The sequence below is a fragment of the Oryza sativa genome, chromosome 2 (assembly GCF_034140825.1).
Source record: "Oryza sativa Japonica Group chromosome 2, ASM3414082v1".
Lineage (NCBI taxonomy): Eukaryota > Viridiplantae > Streptophyta > Magnoliopsida > Poales > Poaceae > Oryza > Oryza sativa.
This window is the reverse complement of record NC_089036.1, coordinates 7,205,048-7,217,219: the sequence shown is the minus strand read 5'-3', so window position 1 is coordinate 7,217,219 and position 12,172 is coordinate 7,205,048. Positions and strand designations below refer to the sequence as shown.

Below are 12,172 nucleotides of genomic sequence, written 5' to 3'. Positions count from 1 at the left end.
GAAAAGTTATGCAGATAACCGTCGCCGTAACCTGGAATTCGCAGTGGACGATTTTGTGTATCTTCGGGTCACGCCATTGCGGGGTGTACACAGGTTTCAGACAAAAGGGAAGCTCGCACCTCGGTATGTGGGTCCTTTCCGTATCGTTGCCCGACGCGAAGAAGTCGCTTACCAATTGGAGTTGCCCGCCTCCTTGGGCAACGTGCATGATGTGTTCCATGTGTCGCAACTCAAGAAATGCCTTCGAGTGCCATCCGAGCAGGCCGACTCAGAGCAAATTGAAGTTCGCGAAGACTTGACCTACGTGGAGAGGCCAGTGAAAATCCTGGACACCATGGAGCGCAGGACCAGGAACCGGGTAATCCGTTTTAGCAAGGTCCAGTGGAGCAACCACGCCGAAGAAGAAGCTACCTGGGAGCGTGAAGACGAGCTGAAGGCAGCCCATCCTCATCTCTTCGCCAGTTCTTCCGAATCTCGGGGTCGAGATTCCGTTTAAGGGGGGTAGGTTTGTCGCGTCCCAAAACGACTCTAAAATACATCCTCAAAATTATGCATAGAATAAGTAAAATCCATGTGAAAGCCTCCAACAATTAAAATGTGCAAAGTTAAAAGTCAAATAAGGCTTGGAGGATTTTTGTATATTTCCTAAAAGCCTAAAATGCGTAAATAAATTTTAGTGGAATTTTCAGAGCACAAATAATAATTATTAAGAAATAAACAAAGTTAAAAAGGTTTTATAAAAAGAAAAACCCTAAAAAGTCCTTCTTCCCCCCCTTCCCCTCTTGGGCCGGCTCGGCCCACCTCCCTCCCTCTCTCTCCTCTTCCCCCCGCGGCCCAATCGGCCTCCTCCCCGCGCGCGGGCCGCTGACGGGCGGGCCCGCCCGCCACCCTCGCTGACGGGTAGGGCCCACCCGTCATCCCCTACCTCCCGCCGCTCCCGCCGCCTCGCCCGTGCCCTAGCGCCGCCGCCGCCGCGGATTCCGCCGCATCCCGCCGCCCCCGCGTGCAATAAAGTGAGGGGAATCATTCCCCGTGATTCCCTCTCCCTTTCCCCCCATTTTTCCCTCTCTCTCTCGCATTCAAACGGGCGGATTTGCCCCCGCAAATCTCGCCGGCGCCATTGATGGAGCCCGAGAGCGCCGCGCCGGTTTCCTTCTCCCCCGGCCGCCCTCTCTCACTCCCAACACTATATAAACGCTCCCCGTGCCTCCCTCCACCGTTTCCGCCACTCGCCGCTCTCTCTCTCCGCCGGAATCAAGCTCGCGCCGTCGCTCTCTCTCTCCGCCGTCACCGCCGAGCTCCGGTCCGCCGCCGTCGTCGCCTCGGACCTTCTCCCGCCTCGGCGTCGCCTCCTTCGGCTCCGCCGCGTCCTCGCCGACCTCGTCCACCCCTCCGTTTCGCCCGCCGACCGCCGGAACGCCGCCGTCCCCGTCGACCCGTGCCGCGCCGCCGCCTTCTTCCGCTCCGGTCGCCGTTCCCGTCGTCGTCGTCGACCCGGGGTGAGCCGTGGACCGCCCATTTCGTTTCCCCCTTCCCTCCCCTCTCTCGGCCGCCGCTCCGCCGTGCCTATGGCCGCCGCCGGCGACCATAGGGGCGCGGGCGCGTCGCCTCCCGTCGGCTGTGCCGGCGAGGCCGCCTTCGGGCGCGCCCCGCGGCTGCCATGTGGGGCCCGGCCGTCAGCCGCCCGCGCCCTCGGGTGCGGCTGACGCGTGGGACCCACGGCGCCGGCCGGCGTAAGCCGCGTGCACCCGGTCCACCGTGGACCGAGAGGCTGCCGCGTGGGCCCCACTCCCGTGGAACCGGTCCGCGCGCTCCTCTCTCCCGGCTGACGCAATAAATATGTTTTTAAATTAAAATTTAAATGAAGAAATTCGTAAATATCCATTTAAAGAGCATATAAACTTCAAATGGCCATAACTTGGCCATTTGAACTCGGAATTGGACCGTTCAAGTCTCTAATTTTTCCTTAAGAAGCCAAGAACCCATTTTTGTGCTTTGTTTCTGCTTGTTATATGGAGTTTAGTAGAGTAAAAGCCGTTTCTTTTCCGTTGTCGTGTAGACGCTGCAGCTTCGGAAGATCCGCTCTTCGTGGAGGTTGAAGCCGACGTTTGGGAAAGCGAGCAAGGCAAGTCACATCATCTTTGAACATATTGAATCCCAGTTTGTAAAATTATGTTGATTTAACTTATTGCATTATCGCTTTATTTAAATTCCCGCGTCATCACTGTTTTACTTAGCCATGCCTATTTACCTTTGTTATGACCTTATTATTATTGTTATTGTTATTATTTCCTTGTTCACCCTAGAATAAACAAAACCCCAACTAGTGGACACTCTACTCATGGTATCACTAGTATGATTTTAGGTAGATGCTTCGCTTTTAATTAGGTAACATTAGGCGGTTTTACAACTCTAGACTTTGGGAATATTCATATCACCTGGACACCATGGAATGGTTTGGTTATTGTGGAATTGGCTTCACACCGCTCCTTCTATTCAAAATCCCCAAAAATGGTTTTAGGCTGGGCTCGGGGTGCATGGTTTTGACAGTAGCACCTCGGCCATATAAGGACCGGTCTTCGGGCCTCTGTTGCAAAGCACTACCGTACTTCCACATGTCTAGTGGGTAAGGCTTAGTTTGTGGCTCAGTCTAGTCATAAACAAAAGTACACGGATGGAGATGGAAGAAGTCGGGGGTCGATGGACATCTCTAGGACAAATGAAGGCTACACGAGCTGCGGCCCGGTAGTCGAGATGTCATGGCACAGGGCCGGTGTCCTGCTGCTAGGGGCTCAGTCCTGCCTGCCTGTCCCGGGGGTTCCGGCCGTAGGTGGGATTGGGTCGGTACTCTTGTCTATGGCTAGGATGGGTTGGAAACTATGTCACGTCTTTCGTCTGTATACCGTGGTGGTATGTGGCACGTGGTTACACGTGAGGAAGATGTGTCTTGTGGGTAAAGATGTACACCTCTGATCAGAGTATAATCTATTCGAATAGCCGCGCCCTCGGTTATGGGCAAGCCGAGCAATGTACCCAAGTTAGTCTTTTAATTCTTAAAACCTGCTTAACAACTAAAATGTGGAATGGTTGGCCTGGGTTGGCTTGGGACGAGCTGGGACCCAGGGTCGGGTTGCCAGTTCGGTCTGAATCATCGTAGGCCTTGGGTTAAGGCAGGTTCGTGTGGGTTCACGGCCTTGATAAAAAAATATTGTATAGTACTAGAATCGTGTTTGCAAAATAGCCCTGAGCAACTAATGTCTTTAAATGCTGTCTACTGCAACCCTAACCCTTTATAGTATAACTCCTTTGTACTCCCTTGCATTTATTCTGCACTTGTGGGTGTGTCTTGTTGAGTACGGTGGTTGTACTCAGTCTTGCTCAATTTTTCCCAAACCCAGAAGAGGAGTTCCTGGAGGATGAAGGCTTTGGTGTCTAGCTCGTGCCTGCCGTCAAGTGCCTGTGGTCGTCGCCCTAGTCTTCCGCTGTTTCTCGTTTGTCTTTGTGTGTGCTGGGCCTTCGCTGCCCATGTAATAAATTAACTATTTACGCTTCCGCTTGTTAAACTCTGAATTGTATCAACTTTTGGTGTACCTTGCCTCCTGGGACAAGGATTAATGCACGCACGTAAGGTACGCCCGTTGGGTTATTTCCGGTCGTGACATTGTGGCTCAGTCTGGTTATAAACAAAAGTACACGGATGGAGATGGACGAAGTCGGGGGTCGATGGACATCTCTAGGACAAATGAAGGCTACACGAGCTGCGGCCCGGTAGTCGAGATGTCATGGCACAGGGCTGGTGTCCTGCTGCTAGGGGCTCAGTCCTGCCTACCTGTCCCGGAGGTCCCGGCCGTAGGTGGGGTTGGGTCGGTACTCTTGTCTGTGGCTAGGATGGGTTGGAAACTATGTCACGTCTTCCGTCCGTATACCGTGGTGGTATGTGGCACGTGGTTACACGTGAGGAAGATGTGTCTTGTGGGTAAAGATGTACACCTCTGATCAGAGTATAATCTATTCGAATAGCCGCGCCCTCGGTTATGGGCAAGCCGAGCAATGTACCCAAGTTAGTGTTTTAATTCTTAAAACCTGCATAACAACTAAAATGTGGAATGGTTGGCCTGGGTTGGCTTGGGACGAGCTGGGACCCAGGGTCGGGTTTCCAGTTCGGTCTGAATCATCGTAGGCCTTGGGTTAAGGCAGGTTCGTGTGGGTTCACGGCCTTATTTAATAATATTGTATAGCTCTAGGAGCGTATTTACAAAATAGCTTTCAGCAACTACGTGTCTTTTAATGCTGTTTACTGCAAACCCTAACCCTTTATATTATGACTCCCTTGTACTCCCTTGCATTTATTCTGCACTTGTGGGTGTGTCTTGTTGAGTATGGTGGTTGTACTCAGTCTTGCTCAATTTTTCCCAAACCCAGAAGAGGAGCCCCTGTATGATGAAGGCTTTGGTGTCTAGCTCGTGCCTGCCGTCAAGCGCCTGTGGTCGTCGCCCTAGTCTTCCGCTGTTTTCCGTTCGTCTTTGTGTGTGCTGGGCCTTCGCCGCCCATATAATAAATTATCTATTTACTCTTCCGCTTGTTAAACTCTGAACTGTATCAACTTTTGGTGTACCTTGCCTTCTGGGACAAGGAATAATGCACGCACGTAAGGAACGCCCGTTGGGTTATTTCCGGTCGTGACATTAGGGCACCCACAATGGTTATCTATAGGCTCTCTACAAGAGATCCATGTCAGCATATTTTCCTACTTGGAAGAGATTAAATGAAGAGAAAGAGAGCAAAGCTATCTACTAACCTGGAAATAGTCTATAGAGAAAAACGAGGTAATGGATTAGAGAGCTATAGATACCCATGTAGACATACCATTGAAGTGGTTTACTATTAATCTAGTCTATTGCTGAGATGTACATGTTTTATAGATAGCATCTTACTTTACCATTGCGGGTGCTCTAATAGTAGGAAGTGGGCTATATTATTATCCTTGCTCTGAGAATGTTTTTCAATCAACGTTTGACCATTCATTTTATTCAAAATTTTCCGTTAGCTGCGCCAGCATCCAGCGCAGACCGGAGAAGCCGACGGCGAGTATGAGCCTTGCTGGCGGCGAGGTATCCGGCGCCGTCCTCCTCACACAATTGTGTAGCGCAGCTGCCATCTGCGTGGCGGGATGGTTGGTGCCATTGCCGGCAGCCGGCCAGGTGGCGAGGTCGGGAACATGGAAGCAATGCTGCTCCATCGATTTATTCCTCAGATCAGCAGCATCGTCGCAGCAAATGCGTCGACAGATGAGCTGCAGGTTGATCAGTGATCAGCAAAAGCAGCAGGAGGAGGAGGACGTGGTGGTCGTCGATCGACGACAATCTTTGTTGTCGCTGCGGCCGCGAAGACGTGATATCGGCTGAACTGCTGATGATCAAGAACCTGCAGTGCCGGTTGGAGGAGACCATGCTCGGCATCATCCGTCACGACAACATCGTCGTCCTCCGGGGTTCCATCCAGAGTGACGACGACGACGGCACGGTCCAGCTCGTGTACGAGGACATGGAGAACGGCTGCTGCCTCCACGAATGGCTGCACGGCAACCGCCGATCCCAGCTGGAGGCCGGCGAGAGGCAGCGGCGGCGGCGGCTGAGATGGCGGGCGCGGCGGTCCATCGCCGTCGACGTGGCCAGAGCAATCTGCTACCTGCACCACGATTGCAAAAGCCCCATCATCCACCGCGACATCAAGCCGACCAACATTTTGCTCGACGGCAACCTCAAAGCCAAGATAGCTGGTTTCGGTCTTGCACGGATCAATGTTGCTGGGCTCAACCAACCGTTACTCAACGTAGAAATTCCTAGCGAGGCCTTTGGGTATACTGCTCCAGGTGAGGTGATCTTTAATGCACGATCAATTCCGATATTTTTTAAAAAAAAACAGAAATAGATTCTACTTTATCATAAACATAATTAAAGGCACCATGATTAAATCATTATTTAGGTCTGGTACAACTCAAAATCCAAGGTTTCTTATAGCTAAATATTCATAGCTACATAAATTTGTTGATTTAGTCCATGCATGATTACGTTGATAACATTAGATAAATCGTTTTATTTTTATTTTAGATAAAATTTGTAATTTTAAACCACTATAATTTACTATGGATTTGGGATTTGAAGTTGTGCTAAACATGACTTTACCATTTATTTGTAATTCACTACATATATATTGACATGTTTTTTTCCCTACAGAGTATGCAACCGCGCAGGTAAATGAGAAGGTGGACGTGTACAGCTTTGGTGTGGTGCTTCTGAGCTCGTCACGGGAAGATTGGGTAACGAGCCAGGCGTAAATAATGGGCACTTGGCTATGTGGGCGCAGAGAGGGTACGGTCGACATCTCAGCAAGGACGTCGTTGATAAGGAGATCGTCCCTGATATGGCACGATACTTGAAGGAGATGAAGGCCATGTTCAAGCTCGGTGTGGAGTGCACCGCTATGGACCCACGGGAGAGGCCGTCCATGCTGACGGTTCTTCGTCGCCTCACCAAGCTTGGTTCCGTATATGTCAGTTGTTTCAATTCATGTGATAATTAACTATAGTGGGGATGGCTTGTATGTAGTGCTTCCTTCAGTCATTAATATATAACATTTTTTTTCTATTTGTAAGTACTACTCACTTTGCCCAAAATATAAGAACCTATTATGATGAGATATTTTCTAGTAGATTTATAGTATTAGAAAATGTCTTATATTTATTCTATTTTTTTATATTATAGGATAGAGCGAGTATATGACTCCGCACTTCGTCTAGGTTAATTAAATAGCGCGACTCATAGCCCTACCCCGTTTGCCACTGTGCTAGCGTAATTATTTCACCATCAAGTACACAATGAAGAACGATCTCAAAATGGCCGGCGTATTAAGTTTTCAAGTCTATCTGTAATCTGTCGATGAACTTTCTCAATGCACGAGTCATGGAATGAGTACGGAGCGCCAGTCGGTCAATGACCGAATTGTTATACATTCTGTCATTATGATATTATTATATTTGTAAGAGCTCCAACGGTTAGCCTAATAAGTCAAAGCAAAAGTTAAAATTTAAAATTTTAAACTTGATTTTGAAGTTGGTTTTAAAATATTTTCAACGTAATTTCTTTTTAGCGTTAGGTTTTTAGTCGCTACGAACAAATATACAAAAGTTTTATCTATAAATTAATTTGTATTCTCTAATAAGTCGTTTTAGCTTATAAGGGAGTATGTGCCACCGGTGAGGCTCTAATATTGTAGTCTTAGTCTTTAGACCTATCTTCTATCTTTGTCGGCTCTAGCTAGTTTCTGCTTGTTCTTTACATTTACGTTTCTTTGGGAAGTTTCATTCATGGATACACCAATATATGCTTGGGTATTATCGATCTACCTAACGAACAAATCAAGGTTTGCAATCTCGAAGTTTGGTTTTTTTCGCGTGGGGGTGGGGGGGGGAAGAAATTTCTTAGCCGAAATTATTTGAAAATTTGACGAATGTTGAATGATTTTGAAGGAACTTTAACCAAATTCGAAAAAAAAATGGATAACAACCGAAAATTTTAGACGAGATTTGTGCTTGCCGTTGATCGGTGGAGGGCGAAATTTCGTTTCGAAATTGCAAATCACTGGAACAAACACTTGGTTCTTGTTCGTCGGAGTATAACCCTCTGGACGTGCTTTCTAGTCTGTTGTGTCAGTATCAGATTGCAAATCGTAAAATGATATCATTGAAGAGCATCAGCCAGAAGATCAATACAAACTGATCAATTATTTAAGTGGAAATATCTGTCAAGCTGTACTGTCCTTGCGTAGTTGTGTATTATCGAAGACCTTGACCAATATAGCCCCTAAACACACGGTAAAGACTAGACACCAAGCTTCAAGTCTGCAGTAGCGTACTGCATACGTACACTGATTAATTAGTGATCATCAACTGAGAGATTCTCACTCACTCTCCAAGTCACAGCCTCACTGAGTACTCATTAAACAAGCAATCACCACTCGTAAAGGCTAACGAAAAATGTCCAATAATAATACTAGTAATATTTTATTACTACTGCTCCTCTTCTTCTTGGGGTCCGGTGCTGAGCTCGATGACGGCGGCGAGCTCCAAACACTTCTAACCATCAAGAGAGATTGGGGTAGCCCTGCTGCACTCAGCTCATGGAAGTGAGAAACTCCAGTTCTTTCAGTCACTGTAATTGGGCAGGAATTGGTTGTAGAAATGGCCAGGTTACATCCCTCTCCTTCCACAACTTCCAAATAGCCAATCTAATCCCAGCTTCTATTTGTAGCCTCAAGAACCTGAAGTACTTAGACCTCTCTTTCAACAATCTCACCGGTGAGTTCCCTACGGCGCTCTACAGTTGCTCAGCTTTGCAGTTCCTTGACCTGTCCAACAATGAGTTCACTGGCAAACTTCCGGAACATGTTGACAAGCTGTCCTTGGGGATGCAGCACCTCAACCTGTCAAGAAATTCTTTCATCGGCGACCTGCCATCGGCTATTGGTCGGTTTTCCAAGCTCAAGTCGCTGGTGCTTGACAGTAACAATTTCAATGGGACCTATCAGGGTGCTGCCATTGGAGGTCTCGTGGAGCTTGAGATGCTAACATTGGCATATAATCCGTTCAAGGCTAGTCTAATTCCAAACGAGTTTGGCAAGCTGACTAAGCTGACATATCTGTGGCTATCATGGATGAACCTGATTGGTAACATCCCTAATGTTCTGTCAGCATTGACAGAGCTCGAGCTATTGGACATATCAATAAATAAGTTGGAAGGAAAAAATCCCAAAGTGGATATGGAAGCTTCAGAAGCTCGAGATGTTGTTCCTCTCCGGAAACAATTTCATTGGTGAGATTGGTTCTGACATCTCAGCTCTCAAATTGCAGGAGCTTGATTTGTCCATCAACAAGCTCACCGGATCAATACCAGAAGATATTGTGAACTTGAAGAACTTGAAAATTCTATACTTGTACTACAACAACCTCGTTGGACAAATCCCAAGTGGTGTTGGAATGCTGCCGAATCTTACCGACCTTCGGCTATTCACGTGCCATGGAGTGTTTCCGGTGAGCCTCGGGGACTGCGACACCATCCACATTATCAAGGCATCCAACAACCACTTTGTTGGGGACTTCCCAGAGAAAATATGGTCGTGTGCGATGCTTACCATAGTTATGATTGGAGGAAACAACTTCACCGGTACTCTGCCAAGTTAGATATCATCCAACATCTCGTAGATTTAGATAGGAAACAATAGGTTCTCTGGTGCAATTCCAACATCTTCTGCAACTGGACTCCATAGATTTTTAGCGAAAAATAATTTGTTCTCTGGCATGCTACCTCCAGACATGTCCAAGCTCGCCAACCTTGTCAGGCTGGATCTTTCTAGGAACCAACTATCTGGATTGATTCCAACATATTGTTAAACACAAAACCACCTGAGTATTTTATATGTTACTCTGTATTTTGCATGTTAGTTCAAGGCCAGAGAGGCAGAGATGCACACACACATTCATATCAAGCTCCATCTACTTTATTCGTCGTAGCCTTGTAGGAGCTATGGTGTGTGGGCAATGGTATTGAGTGGCTAATGTGCATCGTGGCCTACGTCTATGTTTTTTTTCTTTTAAGAATAAAGGTAATAAAGACCTAGCTTTTTATTGAAAGCCATCTAGATTTTGCTGGGGTTACCTGCTTAACATGATCACATGTTTAGGGGATGATAATCTGACTACTCGCTTACACCCTAAACAGGTATGCAAAACTCAAATAACATGTTCCATATATGAAAGCAAAATTGGCTGTGTACAACTGTACAACCGCTCTATGGATGTAGAGTCTGGTTTCAATCCATCTCATCATAAAAAAAAATGAAAGCTAATTAAGAGGTAGAAACAACAGAGCTAGCTATAAGCAGGAGTGCAGGAGCCTCCCCTGTGAGGTATGTACTGGAGTACCTAGCAAAAAGAACACCTACCAGAACTACTTTGATAAATGCAAACAGTGATGCTATTGTCGTTTGAACATGACTGATAAGTGTCTCTAGGACAGGGTTTTCAATTTTGATTTCGGCTAAAATTTCGGCCATTTTTATAGAACCGAAATTTAGGTTTTATTGGCTGAAATTTTCTAAAATTTTGATTAAATTCACAAAAAAATTGAGAAAACCCGAAAATATCGACCGAGATATTGACTTGCCGAGAGGGTTTTCGAAAGAGAGAATCCATTATATGCCACTGACTTTATCACAGGTCTATGATATACCATTGATTTTGTTACGTTTTACAATATATCATCGACTTTTGCTTAACTTCTACGATTTACCATCGCCATCGACTTTTGCTTAACTTTTATGTTCACTGAGTTAGTCTCCGTTAGTACTGTACAAATTTATCGAAATGACCAAAATACCCCTGGGACAGAAACTTTCAAAAATTTTGAAATATCGGATTTTAAGTTTTTGCCAAATTTTGGATATTTACAATCTTATGTTTATAATATGATATTTTAGAATTTTTATTCAAATTTCGGAAGTTTTTTTCTAGGAGTATTTTGGTCATTTGGGCAAAATTGTACGGTGCTAATGGAGGATAACCGGACGGCGATGGTAAATCGTAGAATTTAAGCAAAAATCGGTGGCATATTGTAGAATGTGATAAAGTCAGTGGCAACTCATAGATCTGTAATAAACTCAGTGGCATATAATAGATTCTCTCTTTCCGAAATTACCAGAATTTCGGAAATTTTGAAACTAAAATTACAATCCCTGCTCCAGGGCTGCATTGTTCATAAGGATGTAGTACGTCGTAGCATCTTCCACTGCAAGAGTAAAGACATGATTCGAAAGACAACAATTAGCGACGTGTCCATTTTGCAGCTTTATCGGTCTATAAAATTATTAAGGGTGAGTAATGCTGTGAAAATCAAAATTTTATAGTATAAATGTATGGACGGATTAACTGGTATGAACACGTCCTCGGCCCCAAGGCCCAACAGCCCAAGGCTAACATTCTGTCTTGGCCCATTACGCCTACTTTCCATTGCTGTCAAGATATTCTTATGGAACTTGTCGAGAAAACAGAAAGAAATCAGTCCAGCAAACGCAACAGGCAGCATTATATATCAGCCTTGCTAATAATAAACGGCATCAATTGTCTCTAATTACAGAAATACCGGCTCGGGTTACAATTATCTATTTATAGCCAGCATCAATTACGATAATTAACATTATCTAAAAAAATTGCGATAATTAACACTATTCACGAGGCCTCTATATAAATAGATCATCTACTCGTCCAGTACGAGAGCCTGCAGATTATATTCTTCTCTAAAAGATCATCGAGCCCTGCAAAAATCAGACCACAAATAATGGAGATGAAGAACGTCGATTCTCGGTTGCTGTTTCTGCTGCTGCTGATCATCGGATGCGCTGCTGTTCCTGCAGTGCAATGTAAGGGCAATCCTAATTAGAAATTATCGACTCTGGGCTACGGCGGGAGCCAAACGCCTAGTGCAGATATTGCCTTAGTGTCTATTCGATCTTTGTAAATATTACCTTTTCTCCTTACATGTAAATATTGCTCCCTGCTTTATTCAATGAATGGCAAGCATTGCCGTCGTTCAAAAAAAAAACTATATACTCAGCGGGTGTGGTTGGTTCAACATAAACTCTCATCCAATCACCTCTCTTATCTCTCCTTTTTTTTTATCTATTGTTTTCATTCTTGATTTATGTGTAGAGGTAGTTTCTTACTAATGATTTCTTCATCTTTTTTCATCTCTCCTCATTAACTTTTTAGATACCTCGGTTTTTGTTTTACATGAAAATGCATTTAACACTATAAAAATTAGATGAGATGGAACGTTGAGTGCCCTTAGTTTATCTCCACATATATTGTTAATTGACTTTGTTTCTTTTGGTGGAGGTGAACTTAATGATTCGAAAAGGATCTCTTAGCATGAACACCTAATAAATCTTATGCAAAATAGGGTAGAACAAAGGGTGGATTATTGACCAGAATTGTTGATGCCATTAATTGTTCGTGGTTCAAAAGCCTCTGTTGATGTAGGTGTTAGTGTAGTGCAGATTCACCTGCAGCAGAAAACTCAACGCCAAAATGGATTAGCACTGGTGCATGTGGACCTTAATT

General features: G+C 45.4%; 2 protein-coding genes across 2 annotated transcripts; both read left to right on the top strand.

The window, feature by feature from the left end:
- Nucleotides 1–5,170: 5,170 nt before the first annotated feature.
- Nucleotides 5,171–7,778, top strand: LOC107277368 (leucine-rich repeat receptor-like protein kinase TDR). Its single transcript, XM_066307230.1, has 5 exons — nt 5,171–5,299; nt 5,431–5,872; nt 6,237–6,289; nt 6,367–6,546; nt 7,713–7,778. Exons 1-5 carry the CDS (start codon nt 5,171–5,173, stop codon nt 7,776–7,778), a joined length of 870 nt encoding a protein of 289 aa, XP_066163327.1.
- A 191-nt stretch (nt 7,779–7,969) lies between these two features.
- Nucleotides 7,970–9,688, top strand: LOC107278718 (receptor-like protein 52). The gene is given in 3 exon segments (XM_026023025.2): nt 7,970–8,180; nt 8,183–8,799; nt 8,801–9,688. Coding segments are annotated over 3 exon segments (1,410 nt in total). The 5' UTR covers nt 7,970–8,035; the 3' UTR covers nt 9,449–9,688.
- The last annotated feature ends 2,484 nt before the right edge of the window (nt 9,689–12,172 follow it).

What these genes read in the sequence shown, in the direction of transcription:
- LOC107277368 (XM_066307230.1), top strand. Translation starts at nt 5,171, where the DNA reads ATGGTTGGTGCCATTGCCGGCAGCCGGCCAGGTGGCGAGGTCGGGAAC. An exon ending in CGTCGACAGATGAGCTGCAG is followed by an intron (nt 5,300 to 5,430) that starts GTTGATCAGTGA and finishes AAGAACCTGCAG; the next exon opens with TGCCGGTTGGAGGAGACCAT. An exon ending in GCCTCACCAAGCTTGGTTCC is followed by an intron (nt 6,547 to 7,712) that starts GTATATGTCAGT and finishes CTGTTGTGTCAG; the next exon opens with TATCAGATTGCAAATCGTAA.